Below are 25,705 nucleotides of genomic sequence, written 5' to 3' on the forward strand. Positions count from 1 at the left end.
TGAGCAAAATCCATTCGGAATAGTTACCTATAAAAGGCCCTAACATGACAAAATGTGAAACCGTTAAAAAAAAGTCAACTGCCTGAATTATGACAATTCAATATTAAAAAAACAAAAACTGGGATAGGCACAGTTAGAATGGGACAGGGTTAAACATACTTGCGAACACTCAACCCTCCACATGACTGGGTAGTCGTGCAACAGCAAAACATAAGAACTAACTTTGAAAACCAAGTTTTTGAAGATTCTCTTCAAATTTCTATGAAGATTTCCAATTATCAAATCCTTGAATAATTTTGATTACCATATTGAAACATAAATGAGGACCATTTTATTGGGAGAACTTAGTTGAGAGTATTGTAATGTGATAAAAACATTCTTAAAATTGCGGAACTATTCTTTCAGGTAGGGATCTTGTTAAAATATCCCATGATTAACTCATGTTGCCAGAATAGAGACTCTTTTATTTTCTAGATCAACTTCAAATTTGTATGAAGATTTCACTCATCAGCACCTTTGATGATTTTGATAATCAGAAATATTTTGAAATGAGGGACCATTTATTTATTTCAATAAAATTATAAAAAGATAAGATGTGGTATGATTGCCAATGTAACAACTCTCCACACGAGACCAGAATGACACAGAAATGTAAAACAACTATAGGTCACAGTAGGGCCTTCAACAATGAGCAAAGCCCATACTGCATAGTCGGCTATAAAAGGCCACGAAATGACAATGTAAAACAATTCAATCGAGAAAACTAACAGCCTTATTTATGTACAAAAAACTAACAAAAAAAACCCAAATATGTAACACATAAACAAACGACAACTACTGAGTCTGATTTACAGGCTCCTGACTTGGGACAGGCACATACATACATAGTGTGGCAGGGTTAAACATGTTAGTGGGATCCCAACCTTCCCCTAACCTGGGGCAGTGATATATTAGTACAACATAAGTGCGAACTATAAAAATCAGTTGAAAAAGGCTTGACTCATCAGATGGACAAAAGCTAAGCTCTTCTCTGTATGGGTGTATATTCAGGACAAGAACAAGTTCACAATACATCAATAAGTACAATATGAACATTTAATGGATTTTGAGATAACAGTTGGGATGGGACCAGACATGAGAATAAATAAGATAGTTAAAAGAACCCTCCATGAGTTATCGATTATGTTTAATGGGCAAAAAGCTTGGCATTCTACTAAACCATTCTGTTGACTTAATGTCCCAGTTAACTGCATACTTATACCATCAAATCAAGCAGTTCAAATGGTCACTCATTTTAACCAACTGCTGTAGAAGAAACACAGTCAAGTCTTCAAAATGTAAAGGGATGAAAAAGTGTTACCATAAAATTTCTTTCATATATTTATTGTATTGAGTTATTTGAAAGGTAAGGAAGATTTTTGAATTGCCATAAAAAAAAGTTCAATTAAAAATTGATTTATCTCTTTTAACTGATGTTTTACATGTTACAAAGCTGCCTTTTCATTAACTTTCTCAGTGAAATATACTTGAAGCTAAAATATGCTTCCATGAAATTTCAGAGGGAGATTTAAAAAAAAGTCCAATCAAAATTTTATTAAAAAAGGAAGGGGGGATAGATGATTTTAGATTTTCTCCCCATGGAAGAGGGGGGATAGAACCTTTATTAGAACTCCGGGATCGGGTGTTTTTAAGCTCGGGATTTCGGGATTGACCCTTTCGGGATCCGGGAATTCTTTTTTTCTAATTTCGGGACTTCAGGATTTAGATTTTTTTTAAATCAGGACCTTGGGATTTCGTGTTATTAAGCCCGGGATTTCGGGATCAGGACCCCTCCTACTCCTCCTCATGGAAGCTTATCTGAATATTAGTACAAAAAATGTACTGCCAAGTTTTCATGAAGCAAATATGTAAGATTTGGCCAAAATTATACAGAGAGAAAATACAATAGATCAAATAAAAATGTTGCCAAAGATGCATGAAACTGTGTGAGTCTCATTTGTTATAGAATTTGCACCCCTGGAATATAGCAATTTTATTTATAGCAATTCAAAAAATACTTCCTCATGAATCTTTCAAATGACTCGTATTACAATAAATATATGTTAAGTAAATATAAGCTTTCACTTTCATTATCTCTTTTCACTTTAAAGAATTGACTGTGGTTTTTATTACATATAATATTTTCTTAGAAATTTGTCCAAATTTAAGCACTGAGTGGTTGTGTTAGATATCAAATGACCCTAACTAACAATCTATCTCATAATGTGGAAACCAAGACGTAAAAGAAGGTAAGTATGCTTTATTTTGTTGCAATTTAATTATTCTACAGCAGTTTATAGTTGAAGCTTCTAACCAGTTGGACTATTGATTTTATGGGTCAGAATTTTAAATGATCCATAATATGTTTAGAGAAAAAATACTAAAAATCAAGTCACAAAACTTTAATTGTAAAAGAACAATACCATTTACAGTGCATATTCAAAAGTCCTTGGTCTTTCCACAATACCAAATGCTGTTTTTTTTTAAACAACCCTTACTGGCTGTTGCTAACTGATAAACTGATAAAACATTTTAGCTCATTGCTTAAGTCAAAGGTTGTTAGTAATAAGCAAGTACAGTGTAATAAAAAAAAAAAAAAAATCATCATTGAATTCCAGAGAATGAGTGATGAATGCAGGGGCGGATCCAGCCATTTTAAAAAAGGGGCTTCCCAATCTAGGACATAAAAGGGGGGGGGGGGGGGTCCAACTTAATGTCCCCATTCAAATGCATTGATTGTCCAAAAAAAGGGGGTTCCAACCCCTGGATCAGCCACTGGCATGAAATTGGAATAAAATAATCGTACTCATAATAAATATAAGGAACATGGGTGTCAAGAAATTTTACTTGGATATGAAAACTTCTATACAATGACATTTTATAGATAATAAGATCTTATTAGTTTTAAAAAGAGTTTTGTTGTCCACTAAATTCTTTTATTTTCTAAAAGGAATTTATCTTTTGATATTAAAACTTGTCTTAATAAGTCACATTTTATTTAATCCGATGAAATTTAATGTCATATACAACTTTGATTATTTCCCTTTAAATCATGTTTTCAATTATTATTTTCAAAAAAATTACTCAAAGTTCAGTGGTCTTTTTTTCTTCAGAACTTGTAGTATTATTCTAGTAACCATGAAAAAGATATCTAAAACAAATAACTTATAAATTTCCTTATGATGGAAGTTGACACTTGATAAAACAAAAAGATGCTGCTGATTACAGAAAATGTAAATTATTTCCTTTTAATATCAGCAGATCGATAATAGTTACAGAAAAAAGTACACAGTAATTTCTCGTTTGTAAATAAACTAAGCTGTGTACAATATGACGTATTTTTTTTCCAAAGTTGATGTTTTTCTAAAATTATTAAACATTTCACAGTGGTACGTTTTATACTTTTACTTATATTATTCATCCCTTATTTTTATTGACTATGTATTTACATTGTATCACAGATCAAATTTATTTGTTCATTGTGTGTTTATAATTTGTGTTACTACGGTTTTTGATTGAGTTAAGCCATTCCAATTGATATTTTATAGTGTGACTTTCTATGTTGTGATGTTATACTACTGTTTCAGAAAAGGGAGAAGGTTTGGTACCATTTAAACGTTTAATCTAGCTGCAATTGTTTTCACCTGACCTAGGTCAGGAATTTGATGTTCAGTGGTTGTCGTCTGTTTATGTGGTTCATAAGTGTGTCTCGTTTCTCGTTTTTTATATAGATTAGACCGCTGGTTTTCCTATTTGAATGGTTTTACACTAGTAATTTTTGGGGCCCTTTAAAGCTTGCTGCACAGTGAGCCTAGGCTCTTTAAAGCTTGCAGTTCGGTGTGAGCCTAGGCTTCATGTTGAAGACTACCTTGACCTATTATGGTTTACTTATATAAATTGTGACTTGGATGGAGAGTTGTCTCATTGGCACTCATGCCACATCTTCCTATATCTAATTAATTCACATTGTTTGGTTTTTATACGCCCGTCAAATTTTTGATGGGACACATTATGGCATACAAATGTCCGGTGTCTGTCCGTCTGTCTGTCCGTCTGTCTGTCCCTCTGTCTGTCTGGTGTAAACATGTCGCACCGTAACTTGAGAACGAAATATCTAAATTTCATGAAACTTAATATAGTTGTTTTTTATGATGGTCAAATGACCTGTATACTTTTTGGTGAAAATAAGATTTAAACTTTTTGAGTTACGGCACTTTGTAACTAAAACAGGGGTGGGTTTTTTTTTCACATGTCGCACCGTATCTCAAAAACGATTCTTGATTATTGCTTAAAACTTTACACACTTCTTAGTTATATTAATCTTAATATCTGTATCCTTTTTGGTGATGATTCAAAATTTAATTTTTGAGTTATTGAGTATTTTGTAAAAAAGGGGGAGGGTTTTTTTACATGTCGTGCCGTATCTCAAAAACGATTTATGATTATTGCTTAAAACTTTACACACTTTTTTGTTATATTAATCTAAAGATCTGTATACTTTTTGGTGATGATTCAAAATTTGATTTTTTAGTTATTGAGTATTTTGTAAAAACGGGGAGGTTTTTTTTTTACATGTCGCGCCGTATCTCAAAAACTATTTATGATTATTGCTTGAAACTGTACACACTTCTTAGTTATATTAATCTAAAGATCTGTATACTTTTTGGTTTGATTCAAAATTTTATTTTAGTGATATTTGTAAAAATAAAACAGGGTTTGGGGGGAGTCCCGCAGTGTCTCAAAAACAATAAATAGTTACTGCTTAAAACTTTCTCAGAAACTATTTATGATTATTGCATAAAACTCCCACACAAAACGTCGGGCGTATCATGCGCTCATGGTGCAGCTGTTTATTCCTGATGATCTGAGAAATAATTAAAAAAAACCCACTGCAGACAATACTTGTAACATGATGGAACCAAATTGTCAAGATGTAGTGATCCTAAATACTGTCAGGAGCAGTGGTGTCATTGTTGTTAACATTTAGGTTCAGTCTGACAGGTTAAAGATTTTCAAAAATCAATAACTTTGTCAAACCTCTCTGGAACTTCAAACTATTTGGACAAAAAGACTAAAATACTGTATCCACAGCAAAATTTTGAAAATTTATTTTCATTTTCCATATTTAAATACTGAAGAATTGACCAGTCTTTTTTTTTACAATTAACCTTTAGAAACAGACTACGGTCAAACTTATTTAGGGACGACATCCAAAAAATCAATGAAGGATAAAAAACTGAATTCAAATAGTTTTTTTTTTTTTTTTTTTGGGGGGGGGGGGGGGGTCAATTTGCTGCAAGTTTTGTATAAATTGACATCGATTTTACATATATCCTTATTGGTCAATCAATTTTTCTCAAATTAAGTTAAGGTAGGGGGGTCAGTGGAAAAACTATATGAATTGATTTTTTTTATCCTTCATTGGACTTTTGATGTTGTCCCTTAGTCATCAATAACTTTATTAAACCTGCATTTAATTTAATAAAATTTTGGACAACTTTTTTTTAATAACCAATAGACTTCAGAGAAAATTAAAAAAAAAAAAATTTTTTTATTGATTAATGGACTTCATTTTTAGCTCACCTGGTCCGAAGGGCCAAGTGAGCTTTTCTCATCACTTGGCATCTGTCGTCCGTCGTCATCCTGTGTCGTCCGTCGTCGTCCTGCGTCCGGCGTTAACTTTTACAAAAATCTTCTCCTCTGAAACTACTGGGCCAAATTTAACCAAACTTGGCCACAATCATCATTGGGGTATCTAGTTAACAAAATGTGTCCGTTGAGCCGGCCAACCAACCAAGATGGCCAACATGGCTAAAAATAGAACAAAGGGGGAAAATGCAGTTTTTGGCCTATATATCTGAAACCAAAGCATTTAGAGGGGGTAAAATTGTTCATCAGGTCAAGATCTATCTGCCCTGAAATTTTCAGATGAACTGGACAACTCGTTGTTGGGTTGCTGCCCCAGAATTGGTAATTTGAAGGAGATTTTGCCGTTTTTGGTCATTATCTTGAATATTATTATAGATAGAGGTAAACTGTAAACAGCAATAATGTTCAGCAAAGTAAGATCTACAAATAAGTCAGACATGACCAAAATGATCAGTTGACCCCTTAAGGAGTTATTGCCCTTTATAGTCAATTTTTGTCAATTTTTCGTAACTTTTTGTTATCTTGTACAAAAATCTTCTCCTCTGAAACTACTGAGACAAATTTAACCAAACTGGTCCACAATCATCATTAGAAAAATGTAGTTTAAAAAATGTGTCCGATGACCCTGCCTGCTTAACAATGATGGCTGACATGGCTAAAAATAGTACATAGGGTAAAATGCAGTTTTTGGCTAAAATCTCAGAAACCAACTGAAAGCATTTAAAGCAAATCTGACGAGATTAATTTGTTCATTAGGTCTAAGTCTATCTTCCCTGAAAATTTCAGACTAATCAGGCATCCCGTTGTTGGGTTGCTGCCCCAGAATTGGTAATTTTCAGAAAATTTTGCAGCTTTTGGTTATTATCTTGAATATTATTATAGATAGAGATAAACTGTAAACAGCAATAATGTACAGCAAAGTAAGACCTACAAATAAGTCAACATAATCAAAATGGTCAGTTGACCCTTTAAGGAGTTATTGCCCTTTATAGTCAATTTTAAACAATTTTCATAAATTTTGTAAATTTTGTAAATTTTTATTTGTTTATGATATGCCCATATACCAAGGTGAGTGCTGAGACTACTATAAAACTGTGTTATAGTAGTCTCAGGTGAGCGACACAGGCTCTTTAGAGCCTCTAATTTACAGTTAACATTAAGATACAGTTTAAGGTTGAATTTTTTCAGTCACCAATAACTTTGTCAAACCTTCATGGAATTAAACATTCAATTGGACAGAAGTTTTTCATAATCATGAATATCCAAAGCAACAAATAAATTCTTTTTTAAATTTATCAGTATACAAATTGTGTATGCCGACAATGGAAATAAGTGGGGGAAAAAAACAGATGGACATCATATATAAATTACTGTTATCAAAAAATTGTATGGATAAAAGCAAAAGCACAATATATAACTGAAAATAAGATAAAATTGTGACAGTCGGGAATTTTTATTTAAATAATTTAACCCTAACAAAAAATATTTAGAAAAAGGGGGGGGGTCATTCCCAAGCGCCTATGGAAATAATTTATAAAACATCTTATTTTATAAATAAAAATATTACAGATTTCATTAATAATAAATTGAAGGGATACTTCGATAGCAAAAACACAGCTAAATGTTAATAGTCATGTTTCCGATTGTAGCGCATCAATTTAAATAAAGTAATTTCCACTTTGAGATAATCCCCCAAATTTCCGGAATTTCGGCATTAGTCCGTTATTGAAGCATATTTATAAATTATTCCGGAACTCCTCTCGACTTTCCATGTTTACAGTGTTGCCAATCAAAACTTTAGTGTCATTTCTCATCCTACATTTGAAAACGATTCTGATATTCAAAAAACAAACATAGGTAAGAAACCACCAGGCATCTTTGCCTTTTTGGAGTAGCAAGAATTTAAGTTTTCCCTTTGGACCGACACATTAAAAAACTGTTAATTATGCAATTTGCTTGAAATCCCTCACCTAACATGCTAACTCATGTCACATTAGATACTGACTTTTGGTTATAGTGATTGAAACCTACGTATTCTTCAGATAAAACACTGTAAGAGATCCCCAAATGAGTTGGAATCATTCAGTAGAAAAAAATCAGTACTAGAATCTAGAGAATAGAGTAGTGGATACATGTGTATCCTACCGTAGTACAATCAGTCATCTTGTTGGTTCGTTCGGTATTTGTGTTTGTACTTGTCATACGAGAAAACTTTGCCATGAAGTCACTACGCTAATACTAGCGTTCAAAATTAGTGCATAATATGTTTTTTCTGCTCTTCTAAATAAAAAAGACATTTCTAAATGTATGTTTCATTGTTATTCAAAGGTATATATATTGTACAAAAATGCCAATTTTCTAATGGCCATTTCAAACCTGACATCCCATTGCCTAAAAACATTTCAGAAATTCACAAAATCCCTTTTCTGGCCTCCATTGTTTTGTGTACATGCCATTCAGCGTCGTCAATCTTAGTGGCAGACAAAACAGGCCAAGCAAATCATACTTTTAAGAAGCACCTTACACATGTACGTCTTACAAGATTTTTCCCGCGAAAAAAAACTTCACAATTGAAAGGAAAACTTTGGTAAAAAACGATGTTCATACCATATTTTGTTTAGGAATATAGAGTAGGTTAATAAAAAATAATATACATATATATATATATATATATAGGTACATTGACCTATAATGGTTTACTTTTGTAAATTGTTAATATTTGGATGGAGAGTTGTCTCATTGGCACTCATACCACATCTTCCTATATCTATGTACATATATTTTTCATAAAAAAAAAAATTGATTCAATATAAAAAGATCAAATATTCTGACTATCATGACTGTAGGTAAATATTCATTTTAAATTCCATTGATGTCCAATTTCATGGCTAAAAATGAGGTTTCCCAATTTATTGCAATCTATTTCAAAACAATATCACACAAACAAATGATATAATTGCCTTAGACTAAAAAAAAATCACCTAATTGACAATAGAACAATTTGATTGGGTATAACGAGTCAAAGCATCGCATGGTGTTGACGCCATTGGAATTTGAATACTAACAAACAGGGTCAGCAGCTTTTAGTATGGAACAACATCGTACATTCAGTGACTGAAAAACATTTATGAGTAACCAAGCTTGACAATACACGGTAATAAAAAAATCAAAGCTAAGTCTACAGAAAAGAAAAAAAAATGTTCATAGGTGAACAACTTACCACCATAGAGGGATATAAAGATGTGGTCACACCTTGGCGTAAACTTGAACTTGAAAAAAAGGTTTTCTCTTGACCAAATTAAACATGACGAGTAACAAATGCCAAATGGACACACAGAGGATATGCAACGTACAATGTAAGAGAAACAGAAACATACTGGACAGAACAGATGTCAAGTTACGTACATCCAACATTGTCCAACAGGCATGAAATGGACACCTAAGGGAAGCGTACCTGATGAAAGGAATGTACAAGATAAGCAGAAAAGTAAAGGTGGCAGTATTGAGTAATAATACATATAAATGACCATAAAATAATAAAAAAAAATCCATGTAATATTCCGCCTGTAAAAGAGTTGCTTGATAGTGAAGATGTGCTCTTACTGCTAGATCCATCATGAATAATAAACATTTATGAACACAAGAAATATATATGGCATACCAATAATTGGCATTTCTGAGGAGAAATTTTCAATTGGCATTTATCTGTTTTACATTCAGTATGTACATTGTATCGTTTTATCCTTTATCCTTCTGTTCATGTCTGTTTAACATCTGTTCATCCATTTTATTGTCTCGCCTTGACGGAGTCAAAAAGTGAGACATAGGTATGCTGTTTCCGTCGTCAGCGGTGGCGACGGCGGTGATGGCGTCAACAATGTTTTAGTTTGTGATTAGGTCTAGTTTATGGTGAACCACAAGCGGTAGGTCAATCATATTTGGTATGCAGTTGTATAAGCATTGGCACATCTCATTTCCTTGGAGATTATTTGGCCCTGCCCCCTCAGTCATGGTCTATTGACTTTGAAAACTTTTTCTTATTTTTCATGTATTAGTTTGTGATTAGGTCAGTTTATGGGGAACCACAAGTGGTAGGTCAATGATATTTGGTATGCAGTTGTATAAGTATTGGCATATCTCATTTCCATGGATATAATTTGGCTCCGCCCCTTAGTCATGGTCTATTGACTTTGAAATTTTTTCTAAGTTATCATGTATTAGTTTGTGATTAGGTCAGTTAAAGGGGAAACACTAGTGGTAGGCCAATGCTAATTATTATTCAGTTGTATAAGCATTGGCACATCTCATTTCCATGGAAAATATTTGGCCTCACCCCTCAGTCACAGTCTAATGACTTTGAAACTTATCTTAGTTTACATGTATTAGTTTGTGATTAGTTCACTTTAAGATGAACTTCTAATGGTAAGTCAATGATATTTGGTATGCAAATTTATTTTCCATAGAGATTGTATAGCCTCACCCCCTCTTCATGGTTCATTGACTTTGAAACTTTTACATAGTTTACAAGTTAATGTTTGTATTTAGGTTTGGGAACGACTTATAATAAGTCAATGGTATTTGGTATGCAGTTGTATTAGCATTGGCACATCTCATTTACATGGAGATTGTTTAGCCATGTAACTCAGTCATGGTTCATTGACTTTGAATATTTGCATTACTTGTGTAAGATGTTAAAGTATTGCTATTTTGATTTCTCCTTTTTGCATAATCAAAATTACGAAAAGGCGAGACATATCTCTGTGATAACAGTTTATCCGTTATATGTCTGGTATAAGTCTGTTGGTGAATTGGTCTTCCAGATCTTCAATGGATATATAACGGACAAGTAACAGATACAAAATGGAAATGGAAAGAATGAATACTGTATAGCACGGACGCCAACTGGATGTCCATTGAAAGTTTTAGTATGCTGAAAATTTTCCACCAGAAAGATCAGATGTTGACAGATAAAACTGACACTGAATGTACATGAAAAGCACATGGAGGAATTCTTTAAACGGATATTAAGAAGGGACACCTAAAGGACATGAACGGATTGAAAAAGAATTCCCTTCAGCATCCATTTGCACTATCTGTTAAGATGTGACTGGCGCTTAATAAACCTTTAGATGGAATAATAATGTGTCATTACAATGTAGTATTTTTCCTGCAATAAAACTGATTTTTCTCTTACAGAGTATATTCAAAAAGAATGGCTGAAGAAAATTGGCCAGTGAAGGTTTATATTTATGACATAAGTAAAGGAATGGCCAGGTCTTTGTCACAGGCCTTCATCGGTAAGTTAGTCAGTAGAAAGTTAATAATTTACTTAAAAGAATGCTAATGTTATAGACATTCAATTTTAAGCTGTCCAGTAAATGTTTATGGCATAGTATTAATTTGCTGAGGTCCAGTCACCCAGGTCTCAGATGGTGTTTTGTTCAGTTGTGAGCTTCTCAGTAAAAGTTTACAATGTAAGAAAAGGGTTTACCCTTTTCTTACATTGTTTGCAATAAATTACATTGATTTCCCAGTTAAATAAAAACCGATAATTTCACATGTGAAATAAACGTGGTTATTTCACTCTCTGACGTCATACAACAATAGGCGTTGTCAGGACGTCGATAACGTCGGATCAAAACAAATTGTGAATGTGTTGGAAAAACATATAGTTCCTTACATTTTCTACATTAATTTCATACAAAAAAACATTAGCCAATGTAATAAAAAGTATAACTAATCGCCCTATTTGAATATCAAAAATAAGACAACGTGTGACCGAACGCCGCTATGGATTAAACTCGTGCTGCGCACTCGTTTAATCCATGCGTCGTTCAGTCACACGTTGTCTTATTTTTGATATTCAAATACAGCGATTAGTTATACTATAAATAATAATATTACAAAAGTAAAGAAATGGTCAAATGTACAACTGCTATATATCAAGAGGTAATACACTACAAGTGAAAAGAGTCACATAAAAGTTAAAACACAGAAAATGTTGGCCCAACATCAAATACTATTTTACTAATAGTTCATGTTTAACTAATGAATTCTTGAAAACAATGATTGAAACGAATTATGAAAATTTTCAGAAAAATCGTTTTAGAAAGGATTTCTAAGTAATTTTTTTTACAAATTTGTAAGAATAAAAGGAAAATGTTGAAAAATGAAAGTCTCTTATCCACATGCTAAAGATTTATTGCTTAAAGTTATTATATCAAACTATATAAGAATTTCAAAAATTGAATCAAGAACCCATGAAGGGCATCATTTAACAACAACAATATGCACAATATGATTTGAAAAAAGAAAAACAAGAACCTAATATAATTTTATCATGTTATGGACAGGATCAGAGCCTAACACATCATGTGTCTAACTCTTATATAGCCATGATAAGTTCATAACTATTACAGCATATCTTATAATAAACAAAAATATATTCCAGGAAAACAGATAAATGGTGTATGGCACACAGGAATTGTAGCTTATGGTCAGGAATATTATTTTGGTGGAATGGGAGGAATAGAATCTTGCCGACCAGTAAGTACATGTATAGCTCTTTCTCTAATTATTACCAAATTAATGCTTTGCCAAATTATAATGGAACAGTCAGGCATGTAGCTCCCTATACACCAACACACAGTTGCGTGCACATCAATTCGGCATGCAAAAAAAAAATGGCATAATTAAAATTTATAAATTATTGTGAACCCAATGATACTTTTCCACATATTCACATGCAAGTTGCCTGTCTATTTAAACTAACAAAGAAAACAGCTATTGTTCTCTGTGTAGTTTATTCAATGGTACCTTTAAATTTCTTTCAAGAGAAATCTATCACTCATTGATTAATTTACCTGAACAAAAAATTGATCTGTCAATGATGAAAATACATGTACAAATAAGGAATCACAAAACTGCATGCGAGGGTATAGTTTGCCGGTCTCGATGGTCGAGAGACCCGCGGTAGCTCGCCAGCGTCTAATGTGCGACTCCTCGATGAAAATTTCACCCACGTAAATATTTAATGTTGTATTTATTCAATATTAATAACACAATTTCAATTTGATTAATATAAACTGATTTAAAATTTAAAAGTTGATTTCTGATCAAATTTCAATATTTTATCTATTAAAATTTGCTTTTTTGTGTTTTCACAAATAAAAACTTGAAAATGATAATGTTTGAATAAATGTCTTCATAAATGTATTCTTTATAACTGAACAACCAAAAAATATGCAAATTCTTTGAAACAGTAGTAAAAAAAATTTCTGAAATAAACTTTTATAATTGAATCAGTTTTTATATTGAACAGATTGTGCATATTGATTTTAGTATACTTAAATTTTGACAGGGAGGAACAGTGTTAGGCCAACCAGACCAAATAGAACATTTGGGAACAACACAGATACCTAAAGAAATGTTCCATAATTATTTGCTAGAGTTAGGACAGTCAACTTTCAGGTATTTAAAGTTATAAGAAGTTTCTATAAAATCAGTTAAAACTAGTAACTATTTTCATTTTTAAATTAAAAAAAATTAAAAAGTGATTTAGAAGTCTCTGCATATTTTTTTCACTAAAAATATCTTGCATCATAATAAAAGTAAGTTCTAATTATTTTCAGACCGCATGATTATCATCTCCTAGAACATAACTGTAATAACTTTAGTTCTGAGGTTGCTCAGTTTCTGACAGGACAAGACATTCCATCACATATTACATCACTTCCTGCAGAAGTTATGAGCACGTAAGTTTATATTTAGTTCTGAACCAACCAAAAAATTCTAACATTGGTATTTGCTGTGTACCAGTCAAAATAATGCACAAAAAAAAAAAATATATATATATATATACGGTATATTATCATCATGAACTTGCATGTAATATTTCCTGCTGGACATTAAACATTTCTTTATCAATCAATCATTCAAACTTAAAAGATTCAAAATTTGCAGTTATTGACTTGCAATGATGCCACAAAGATTCATAAGAGACCCCTTGAAAAAATCATTGTTAAAAGCCTTTTGGTGACCTATAACTGCTTACATCCTTACATTTGGACTCTGGATAGCAGTCTCATTGACAATCTTTCCATTACTCCTTATTTCTGTATTTTGGCTTTACCGATGCATTCTCATGAAATATTCAGTGAAGTTGCTTATTCTAAAAAATATTGGACCAGTCTGGTTTAAATATCAGTGTTTCAATTATATTATAAAAAATCCTCTATTTTCTAAGGATTCCTTTAAACTACTAATACAATGAAGTAAAATATGAGGGCTAGCTGAAATTTTTCATGCATGAATATATATTAAATTTTTGATAAATATATACATATTTATAATTAGACCACTAGGACAGATGATAAAACCTCTGATAGATACAATGTCAGTCCAGCCCAGTGGAGGACATTCTGTGTTCAGTCAACAAGAATTGAATACCATGTCATCTGGATCCCAGAAAGTGGAACAAGCACCTGTTCCTCCAGTCCAACAGGGTAAGAGTCAACAGGGAACAGTACCAGAGGCTACAGCAGGGAACAGTTTACCAGGATCTGCAAACAGCAGTAGATCAGATACATCAAACTTTGATCCTTCCTCTGAGGAAGAGACGGACATGTATGAGCCATATGTTTACACAGAGGTTAGTACCTTTGTTTATCATACTGAATTTAAAATTACTGAAAATTCTAAATGTATTACTGTAAAGAGTAACATACTGTCATAGATACAGAAAAGTTTAAATCCATGAATAATCATGGTTTTGTAGGAAATAAAAATTATGTGACACAAAGAAGGTATTTCTATATAAAAACTGCACATTCAGGTCAAATTATTAGTGAAGCCATATCAATAACCAGTTTTGTCATTATAGAGTTAGACAACTAAAAGTATTTTTGTACTAATTTACATTTCAAAATGTACAAATAAATTATATACTAGGAGGTATTTAACAACCTTGACTATCGATGATGATCTCACACTGCATGCATGAATTGATATAAAACTTTGGTTAGAAACCTCAAAACTGTGCCAAGTTTGCTCACTATTCATTATTATTAAGTTGTTGATAATACTAATAAAAGAAGATGGTGGGTGGACAGCAATCACCTTTAAAACACAATCAAACCAAATAAAGAGATTTAGAAACACCTCTCTTCACAAAGAACAGTAATTTTTATTGTTTTTTATTTTAGCCAATACCTGATTTACAGACTCTTAAAGATAAAATAGGGAGTAAACTGACCACTAAAAATTTAGAATCATTAGATGATATGTATGAATATTTATCACTAAAAGATAAATCTCAGTGGTCCCTGGGTAAAGATCATATACAGTCCATACATACAGTGATTGGTGATGGGAGGATGGGAGATGATGTCAGAGTGGGCGTGTATAAACTTCTACAATCTCTTGTTCTATTCGAGGATTTTATTACATTGTTACAACATGAACCAACAGAAATGATTAAGAATATTGTACAACATTATGATCAGTTGACAGACACTGTACATACAGCCATACTAAAATTAGTAAGTTACACTTAAAAGTCAGGTTGAAGTAATTTAAGTGTCCTATAAAAATTCTAATTCATCATGCTGGTTGAATTAAAAGAGACAAATATAAACCAGCATTTCAAAAATATGGAAACATGTTATTTATAGACAAATTATCATTGAAGTTATTGCTTCATGGGTTTACATTTTGACATCATAAATGCTCTGATGTACAAAATCTTAAAATGTGAAGTTTACAATTAATCATCAGATGTCAGTGATCAACTTCAACTTAGTGGTACAAAAAACTCATTATAGATACCAGGATTAACATTTTATATGGTTAAGGCATTTATAATTGGAATATTTTTCATGTAACAAACACAAACTTGTTAGTTTAAAACACTTATATAGATTTGGTAGTAATGAAGGATGTTTTTTTCAGCTTACCAATTTAACCAGCACACAGAAAGGACAAGAATTTGTAATGACAGAATCGGAGGATGAGAGTAGTCTATCTTATTTGACAAGCCAGTTCTGTATTAATTGTATCTTGTCAGATAAGTCAGAAGTCAACAACTTAATAGCTACAGCAGTGTATAACTTGTGTAGATATCAGGTTTGTAATAGCTACAGCAGTGTATAACTTGTGTAGATATCAGGTTTTTAATAGCTACAGCAGTGTATAACTTGTGTAGATATCAGATTAGTAATAGCTACAGCAGTGTATAACTTGTGTAGATATCAGGTTTGTAATAGCTACAGCAGTGTATAACTTGTGTAGATATCAGGTTTGTAATAGCTACAGCAGTGCATAACTTGTGTAGATATCAGGTTTGTAATAGCCACAGCAGTGTATAACTTGTGTAGATATCAGGTTTGTAATAGCTACAGCAGTGTATAACTTGTGTAGATATCAGGTTTGTAATAGCTACAGCAGTGTATAACTTGTGTAGATATCAGGTTTGTAATAGCTACAGCAGTGTATAACTTGTGTAGATATCAGGTTTGTAATAGCCACAGCAGTGTATAACTTGTGTAGATATCAGGTTTGTAATAGCCACAGCAGTGTATAACTTGTGTAGATATCAGGTTTGTAATAGCTCTTGTGTAGATATCAGGTTTGTAATAGCTACAACAGTGTATAACTTGTGTAGATATCAGGTTTGTAATAGCCACAGCAGTGTATAACTTGTGTAGATATCAGGTTTGTAATAGCCACAGCAGTGTATAACTTGTGTAGATATCAGGTTTGTAATAGCTACAGCAGTGTATAACTTGTGTAGATACCAGGTTTGTAATAGCTACAGCAGTGTATAACTTGTGAAGATATCAGGTTTGTAATAGCTACAGCAGTGTATAACTTGTGTAGATACCAGGTTTGTAATAGCTACAGCAGTGTATGACTTGTGTAGATATCAGGTCTGTAATAGCTACAGCAGTGTATAACTTGTGTAGATACCAGGTTTGTAATAGCTACAGCAGTGTATAACTTGTGTAGATATCAGGTTTGTAATAGCTACAGCAGTGTATAACTTGTGTAGATATCAGGTTTGTAATAGCTACAGCAGTGTATAACTTGTGTAGATATCAGGTCTGTAATAGCTCTTGTGTAGATATCAGGTTTGTAATAGCTACAGCAGTGTATAACTTGTGTAGATATCAGGTTTGTAATAGCTACAGCAGTGTATAACTTGTGTAGATATCAGGTCTGTAATAGCTCTTGTGTAGATATCAGGTTTGTAATAGCTACAGCAGTGTATAACTTGTGTAGATATCAGGTTTGTAATAGCCACAGCAGTGTATAACTTGTGTAGATATCAGGTTTGTAATAGCTACAACAGTGTATAACTTGTGTAGATATCAGGTTTGTAATAGCCACAGCAGTGTATAACTTGTGTAGATATCAGGTTTTTAATAGCCACAACAGTGTATAACTTGTGTAGATATCAGGTTTGTAATAGCCACAGCAGTGTATAACTTGTGTAGATATCAGGTTTGTAATAGCCACAGCAGTGTATAACTTGTGTAGATATCAGGTTTGTAATAGCTACAGCAGTGCATAACTTGTGTAGATATCAGGTTTGTAATAGCCACAGCAGTGTATAACTTGTGTAGATATCAGGTTTGTAATAGCCACAGCAGTGCATAACTTGTGTAGATATCAGGTTTGTAATAGCCACAGCAGTGCATAACTTGTGTAGATATCAGGTTTGTAATAGCCACAGCAGTGTATAACTTGTGTAGATATCAGGTTTGTAATAGCCACAGCAGTGTATAACTTGTGTAGATATCAGGTTTGTAATAGCCACAGCAGTGTATAACTTGTGTAGATATCAGGTTTGTAATAGCTACAGCAGTGTATAACTTGTGTAGATATCAGGTCTGTAATAGCTACAGCAGTGTATAACTTGTGTAGATACCAGGTCTGTAATAGCTACAGCAGTGTATAACTTGTGTAGATATCAGGTTTGTATGTTGTACATTCTGCTGCTTTTTCTTTTTCTTTAAATGTCAGAATTAGACCTCTTAAAAAACTGTTATGTTAAAACACCAATTTTGAGTTCTTCCTCCTTCAAAGAATTACAAATGCTTTGTCATAGTTTTGTAAAGTAACAACAAAATTCATTGGATACCACAGATCAAAAGTTTTTATGCCCCACTTAAGAAAGTAGAGGGGTATATTGTTTTTTTTGGTCTGTGCGTCTATTTGTTCGTTCATGTGGTCCGCTTCAGGTTAAAGATTTTGTTCAAGGTAGTTTTTCATGAAGTTGAAGTGCAATTAACTTGAAATTTAGTACACATGTTCCTTATGATATGATCTTTTCTATGAACACATTCTTGTTTGTAAATGTCTAAAGGTCAGTTGTAGTAAAATTCTGAAACCCAGCAGTGGTATGTACATAATACATACAGGAACAACTTAAAAAAAGATCCATAAAAATGAAACAGCTAACATGCAGTAATAGCAAAACTTTTGATAATCTAAGTAATCTTTTTTTTTTTGGAGGGGGGATTTGTTGGATAACATTTTATGTTCAATTCTCAATCTTTATACCATGAATAATGGTTCTCTTGGCAGTGGCTTCCATATTGAATGCCACTTTACTAAACATTATTGTATAACAACAACAACAACAATACTTTATCTTAAGAGGGTTACACAATTAGCTATATAACTAATCTTCCCTGAGGCCCTCATCATGAGAGACCGCAAGTTAGAATTAAGTTTGGCATTTACGTAAATATTCAATATATGAGCAAAAATGCTTAAATTTCTAGATAAATTTTCAAAATTGAAAATACTACCAGTAGTGTTATTTAGAGATTATAGATTATATCCTTTGTTGCGTCATCTGTTTTAGATTATTATGGAGGCGATATATATGTTTTACACAATTATTTGCTATTTTCAGATACCAGAGGCACATCAGATAGAAATAGGTAGTGCTGTATTAGAATGTTTACAGAGAGATTTATCAGAACAAACAGGTTTGTATAAATGTTTGGATACTGCTATCATTTATTTAGATGTTTTTAATTCCAACATAATTGCAATACTTTAAGGTTTTAACATATTTACTAACAAAATGTGACTCCCTTAGTGAGAATATCATAGAAAAATGGAAGCAGGTTATAATTTAAAAGAATAAAGGAATAGATATTTTATTCAGCTAGAATTTAGTATTCTCAGTAAGTACTTAATTATGATAACCCCCACAGTGTGTATTATACATGTGGATCTTCCATGAAGACCAAATGAAAAGTCATTTACATATAAAATGTAGTGTGGTATCGATAATTTTCACTAAATATTTTTATGATTGATTTTTAGACTGGCTTCTTTTTAATTTAAAAATTTTCAGATATTTTTCCAGACTTTGTCAAAACTTGTAAGTTTAGTTGTGTGTTATGCAGAGTCCAGTTTTGTCTCTCCTGTATTTTGAATGATATTTAGTTGTGTCTTATGCAGAGTCCAGTTTTGTCTCTCCTGTATTTTGAATGATATTTAGTTGTGTCTTATGCAGAGTCCAGTTTTGTCTGGCCTGTATTTTGTAAGTTTAGTTGTGTCTTATTCAGAGTCCAGTTTTGTCTTTCCTGTATTTTGAATGATATTTAGTTGTGTCTTATGCAGAGTCCAGTTTTGTCTGGCCTGTATTTTGTAAGTTTAGTTGTGTCTTATTCAGAGTCCAGTTTTGTCTCTCCTGTATTTTGAATTATATTTAGTTGTGTCTTATGCAGAGTCCAGTTTTGTCTCTCCTGTATTTTGAATGATATTTAGTTGTGTCTTATGCAGAGTCCAGTTTTGTCTGGCCTGTATTTTGAATGATATTTAGTTGTGTCTTATGCAGAGTCCAGTTTTGTCTCTCCTGTATTTTGAATGATATTTAGTTGTGTCTTATGCAGAGTCCAGTTTTGTCTCTCCTGTATTTTGAATGATATTTAGTTGTGTCTTATGCAGAGTCCAGTTTTGTCTGGCCTGTATTTTGTAAGTTTAGTTGTGTCTTATTCAGAGTCCAGTTTTGTCTCTCCTGTATTTTGAATGATATTTAGTTGTGTCTTATGCAGAGTCCAGTTTTGTCTGGCCTGTATTTTGTAAGTTTAGTTGTGTCTTATTCAGAGTCCAGTTTTGTCTCTCCTGTATTTTGAATGATATTTAGTTGTGTCTTATGCAGAGTCCAGTTTTGTCTGGCCTGTATTTTGTAAGTTTAGTTGTGTCTTATTCAGAGTCCAGTTTTGTCTCTCCTGTATTTTGAATGATATTTAGTTGTGTCTTATGCAGAGTCCAGTTTTGTCTGGCCTGTATTTTGTAAGTTTAGTTGTGTCTTATTCAGAGTCCAGTTTTGTCTCTCCTGTATTTTGAATGATATTTAGTTGTGTCTTATGCAGAGTCCAGTTTTGTCTGGCCTGTATTTTGTAAGTTTAGTTGTGTCTTATTCAGAGTCCAGTTTTCTCTCTCCTGTATTTTGAATGATATTTAGTTGTGTCTTATGCAGAGTCCAGTTTTGTCTGGCCTGTATTTTGTAAGTTTAGTTGTGTCTTATTCAGAGTCCAGTTTTGTCTCTCCTGTATTTTGAATGATATTTAGTTGTGTCTTATGCAGAGTCCAGTTTTGTCTGGCCTGTATTTTGTAAGTTTAGTTGTGTCTTATTCAGAGTCCAGTTTTGTCTCTCCTGTATTTTGAATGATATTTAGTTGTGTCTTATGCAGAGTCCAGTTTTGTCTGGCCTGTATTTTGTAAGTTTAGTTGTGTCTTATTCAGAGTCCAGTTTTGTCTGGCCTGTATTTTGTAAGTTTAGTTGTGTCTTATTCAGAGTCCAGTTTTGTCTGGCCTGTATTTTGTAAGTTTAGTTGTGTCTTATGCAGAGTCCAGTTTTGTCTCGCCTGTATTTTGAATGATGTTTAATTTTCTATTTTTAGCTTTCCATCTTTTAACATCCTTGTTGCTGTTGATGAAGAATAATGCAGAGGTATATATCTTATTTTGCCAGGAGTATCTAAGAGTTTTTTTTCATCACTTGGCCCTAAGCTAGCATTAAAAATATTCAACACTAAGCTAAATTAAATCAAACACTCCATAGGATTTTACTTAGAATTAAAAAAATCTACAGAACTTTATGATTAAATTTTAAGCTTAAATTTTAACATATAATCTAATGCAGAAAACATTTCAAGTATAAAAATAAGATGTAGTATGATTGCCATTGAGACAACTCTCCACAAGAGACCAAATGTCACAGAAAGTAACAACTACATGTACATGTATATGTCACTGTACAGCCTTCTTGATAATTTCTTTAGAATTTGAGTTACGCAATGAGGGTGACATGATATTATTTGTTTTAAATCAGACACTATAGGAAATAGAGAAACAAGAAGATAAATATAACATGTATTTCTAACTTGAAATTTTGTGTTACAGATGTGTGACTTGGCCAGTATTGTTGGAATGAACTGCTCACAACATGAAAAATTATCACCTCGAGTAAAAGAACTGTGTAGTAAAGCCCAGGAATTCTCAGCATTGTGATATTTATGATGATATATAATATATGAAGAACAATATCAAAACTTGATGTACATTGAACTGTTTTTACAGTTCACATCATGGAGATTTTTTAAAAGATATTTGTAGTATCATTGCATTACCCTATTTTGAATGTTACTTAAACTGTGCCAATATAGAAAAAAATCTAAAAAATAAGTCAAAACACTATTTTTTATGTAATATTTGCATCCTTTTTATTTTTTCAAAACACTACTAGATTTTTTCCGTTTGATTCCCTGTTGTGTGCTTCAATAGTGGTTACAAAAAATTGACAGAAGATTTTAAAAAAGCATGAGTAGTTTATTTAAGGGACACAGTAGTAGCCTTGAAAAGTTCTTGTGACCTGTATGCCCCCTGCACCTACCAAAAACGTTTTTCTATGTAGATTTGAATTTAACATAAGGTTAATATATCATAATTTGCATACAGTATTTATTCTTGTAATTACAAATTAAATGTTGTTTTTTAAATTCCAAATAGACTGTGCCAGTTGATATTATGGGAGCAAAGAAATCACTTTGTTTTAAATTTGATTTCTCATTTTACAAGATTTATTATACATATTTTATTATCACCACTTAAGGATGTACTTAGGTGAAATTAAATAAATCAAGAATTTAAAATGATACTATAAGCTGGAATGAGGAGTGGCGGCAACTTGTCCTTGCCCTATGTGCCAAAAGGCATAACAAGGACTTAGTAAGTAAATAAGCTGGAAGAGTATTGGTTAAGGATCAAAATAAGCTAAAAATATTGATAGGTCATGGAGCTCCTTTTCAAGATAATTGATTTATATTTTTACTCTATATTTGCATTGGTATTATTTGGGTCTCAAATCAAAAGAAAGAAAATCAAGAATATGCTTAAATGTTGTCAAATTACCTTTTATGAGCTATTAAGTCTTTTACAGTGGCGTAGCTAGGTCATTTTAACTTTTCGCCCTACCCTCGACAAAGGTCTTAGGACCCAAAGTGGGTCCAGGTCAAAGCAATGGGTGGAAGTGGGTTCAAGTGGGTGAAGCACCCGAAAGCTAACAAGTTATCGAGAATGATACCATTCCTGTCGTTCGTTTTTTCGATGACATGAACATGAAATACCTAATATGTTCAGGTGCAATATTAAAATTGGTAAAGGGTTCCTGGTTCTGGCTTGGGATTTCTTCCCTCAAAACGTGAATCCATTTATCAGTCCATTACAGGATTTAAATAAAAATAAACATTTTTTTTTTATATATTTGTTCTTGATCTGCAATATTAACTTCTGCCCTAATTTCATGCCAATCTATGAAGGTTTATAAAACTATCATGTAAAACAAATCTTAGACCATCTGGTAATTGCGTAAAGATAAGTTTGTTTGTCAGTATGATACTGAAAAATGAACACAAAAAAATTTACTTTCAAAATTTTGCTCCAGACACAAAATCATAAAAAGCTTCTGCTAAAATTTCATAAAATTTGGTGAAGGTTTGACAAAGTAACTGACGTGTAACAAACTTTAACCCCAGACTTAAACTACTTGTTAACTGCAAAAAAAAATCCTTTTATCAGTAAAATACAGGAAAATTAAACATATAATTCTGTCTTATGTAATAATGCTGTATTTTCACTGGATGAGAGAAATGAAACTTTTTACAAATTTCCATATCTTGAGATTTTCTTTTCTCTGCCTTTGTATTTGTCATTAGGGAATTCCATTTGTGACTTCTACTCTATTTGCTAGCAAATCTCAAACCAAAGAGCATTCAGTGGAATTAAACAAGTATATTATGCTTACAAGGGGTATTTGCTAAAAATACCGGTTGAAAGATAAAAAAAATCCTTTCGCCTAATGGATCTGAAAGTTTGTTTATCTCTGAACCGGTGTTTGGCAAATACCCCTTGTAAGCATGATATAATTGTATAAAATTTCATTCTTGTGCTTTGGATACTCTTTTGATCATAAACAGTTTCTGTCAAACTTCCATAAAATTTCATGAAAACTTACTCACATACTGAACTAAATATTGACGCAGCCGACGAAATTTAGGATCGCTATGTCACAGACTCAACAAAAATGCAAACCACATAACAAATCTCAGCAGAACAAATATATAATATGATAACATTTGGTTGAAAAGTAAATTTGGTCATTTTTATTTGTGCAATAACAAGCCGTTGAAGAACAAATCAAGACCGATATGCTTTTAATTCATTCTTTTTATTATAATTAGATTAAAATATATTTTGTTTTATTAAAATTCAAGTGTACGCTCAGGCTTTTTGACCTATACGTAGATATGCACCTTCTATATTAAAAGATAAATAGGTGTTATGGGGCAAAATATTTTACCTTGTATCATATGGAAAAACACCAAGGAGTCCGAACATTTGACACAAATTTCAAAACCTCACCAAAGTACATCCTTAAACCATATATTTGTTGAGTAACCATGGCAAAGGTCTGTTATATCATGACATGTTATGAAATATGTTTTGAAGTTTTGCTATCTTTGTTATTTATTTGAAAATAAAATGTAATAAAGAATTTTAAATGGTTTGATACTTCTTTGAGCTGACCATGTGTGGTCGATATCAACTACCTTTCAATGTCCTCAAAAAATTTAATGACAGCAAAAACATATGTCTGTTTTGGTATATCATCATATAGATTCTACCACTGCATCGAGTGTGATACGATATTTATCCACTCAAGACGGTTAAAAATTTTTAAATTTAACTGTCGAGAGTGGATAAATATCATATCACACGAAATTTGGTGGTAGAATCTGTTTCTCTAATGATTTTCAAGCAATACGCAGGCAAACGTATTCCTTCTTTGCGACTGATTTGCAAAAAGATGTGTTCTTTCTATGTGACATCATCGGGTATGGTTGCCTTTTTTCATGCCGTCACATTAGGAAATTCAGAGGAAACAATACAATTGGACGTCATAATTGGATTTTAACCAATGAAGAACTGAGATCAAACAAACCACACGTTGATCAAATTTTTTTATACAATGGGTACAGAAAGGGATAAATTGATGAAGAATTAGAGAAAAGGTGTTTCAAGAAAAGCTGCAAATTTATATTATAGAAATTGTCAAATGGTATACTAATTTTTCAGATATAAAATTTTCTATTTATTGATAGAAGTAGACCATCAGATTTCTACTCATGTTTAATTGCTAAACTAGTGCTTTGACATGGGTATAGAAATGGATATATATAAACTACAATGTATAAACAACTCGCTTACTACAGTTCTTTGATAGGACTAATGAAAGTCGAAAAAAAACTGTTTATACGTTTAAATTTTTTTGCCAATTCATACTTTGTAGATAGATGGGTTATGATGTTAAGTTTCCATTTGGCACATTTCTCTTGTTCTTGGTTCTCAATTGCTGTAGTTGGCAAAACCTCTCAGAATTTAGGTCCTCAATTCTCTTCAACTTTATACTTGATTTTGCTTTTTTGTTTTAACATCTATTCAAGCATCACTGAGGAGTCTTGTAGATGAAAAGCATATCTGGCATACAAAATTTTCAGCCTGGTATCTGTGATAAGTTTTATTGGTTGCCACTGCTGTTGTAGGGTATCAAGGGTATCATCAGCCCAGTAGTGCAAGTCTGGTATATTTAATGTCTTTTTTTATGGTTCAATAAACCTCCTGTAAATGATGTTGTTTCGGGATTAGATTTTTTACTTACAGTGAGAAATAGTATTATGTGCTTCATATGTGTTGGATCTATTGTAATGTAATAGTAAGATAAACTTTACATGTTCTATGGATTGGATATATGATGTACAGGACTGTCGGATAGGAGTCATCCGACCAAGATCTCTTATCATGGTTCATTGATCAATAAAACTGAAAATGGAAATGGGGAATGGGGAATGTTCAGTTTTTTGGGCATTCCCTTTGTTACCATTAAAAGAACTAGTTTACAAAATTTCAGGTCTGTTTTTTTTTTAATACTTAAAGCAATAGGTCAACTATAATTAGTCTATGGAATGATTGTAAGGTGTACATTCTGTAGGTAGATGTCAATTGTCCTTGGCCTGGTTTTCATGGTTCATTGGTCAGTGATAAGTTTTCATGGTTTTATAAATTCAACTTATGAACTTTCCATTCGAGGAAACTTCACAGTTGTAGCCATAATAGGAGTCCCTAAGGGGAATTACATGGTTTATATTTAAGTAGAACCTAAATTGGGTAAAAAATTCGCCTATTTTGCTGTTAGATGCAGCTGGCTCAACAAAAATGATGAAATTTTACTTCTAGTTATTATCTTACGATCAAAATTATAAACAAGCTTCTGTCCAAGTTTGGTAGAAATCCAGGAGATCTTAAGATATTAATTAAAATTTTAAAGACTTTAACCAAAGAGTGAATGTAATGTTAACTGGCAGAAAAACTTAAGTCCTTTATAAGTAAATTATGGATAAATAGGATATTTTTTTCACAAAATTTACTTCTGGATAAT

At 32.3% G+C, this 25,705-nt stretch overlaps 1 protein-coding gene across 2 annotated transcripts; it reads left to right on the plus strand.

The window, feature by feature from the left end:
- Positions 1 to 2,169: 2,169 nt before the first annotated feature.
- Positions 2,170 to 23,771, plus strand: LOC143045840 (uncharacterized). Of its 2 annotated transcripts, none has more exons than XM_076218636.1 (11): positions 2,170 to 2,288; positions 10,885 to 10,985; positions 12,140 to 12,234; positions 13,049 to 13,158; positions 13,320 to 13,442; positions 14,044 to 14,338; positions 14,892 to 15,227; positions 15,637 to 15,810; positions 18,608 to 18,683; positions 20,613 to 20,662; positions 21,115 to 23,771. In XM_076218636.1, the coding sequence occupies exons 1-11, from the start codon at positions 2,263 to 2,265 to the stop codon at positions 21,220 to 21,222; spliced, it is 1,494 nt and encodes a 497-aa protein (XP_076074751.1). In that variant the 5' UTR covers positions 2,170 to 2,262; the 3' UTR covers positions 21,223 to 23,771. The 2 variants fall into 2 exon arrangements, with proteins under 2 accessions (XP_076074751.1, XP_076074752.1); XM_076218637.1 differs by lacking the exon at positions 2,170 to 2,288 and adding an exon at positions 7,446 to 7,545.
- Positions 23,772 to 25,705: the final 1,934 nt, after the last annotated feature.

The sequence above is a fragment of the Mytilus galloprovincialis genome, chromosome 9, assembly GCF_965363235.1.
Source record: "Mytilus galloprovincialis chromosome 9, xbMytGall1.hap1.1, whole genome shotgun sequence".
Lineage (NCBI taxonomy): Eukaryota > Metazoa > Mollusca > Bivalvia > Mytilida > Mytilidae > Mytilus > Mytilus galloprovincialis.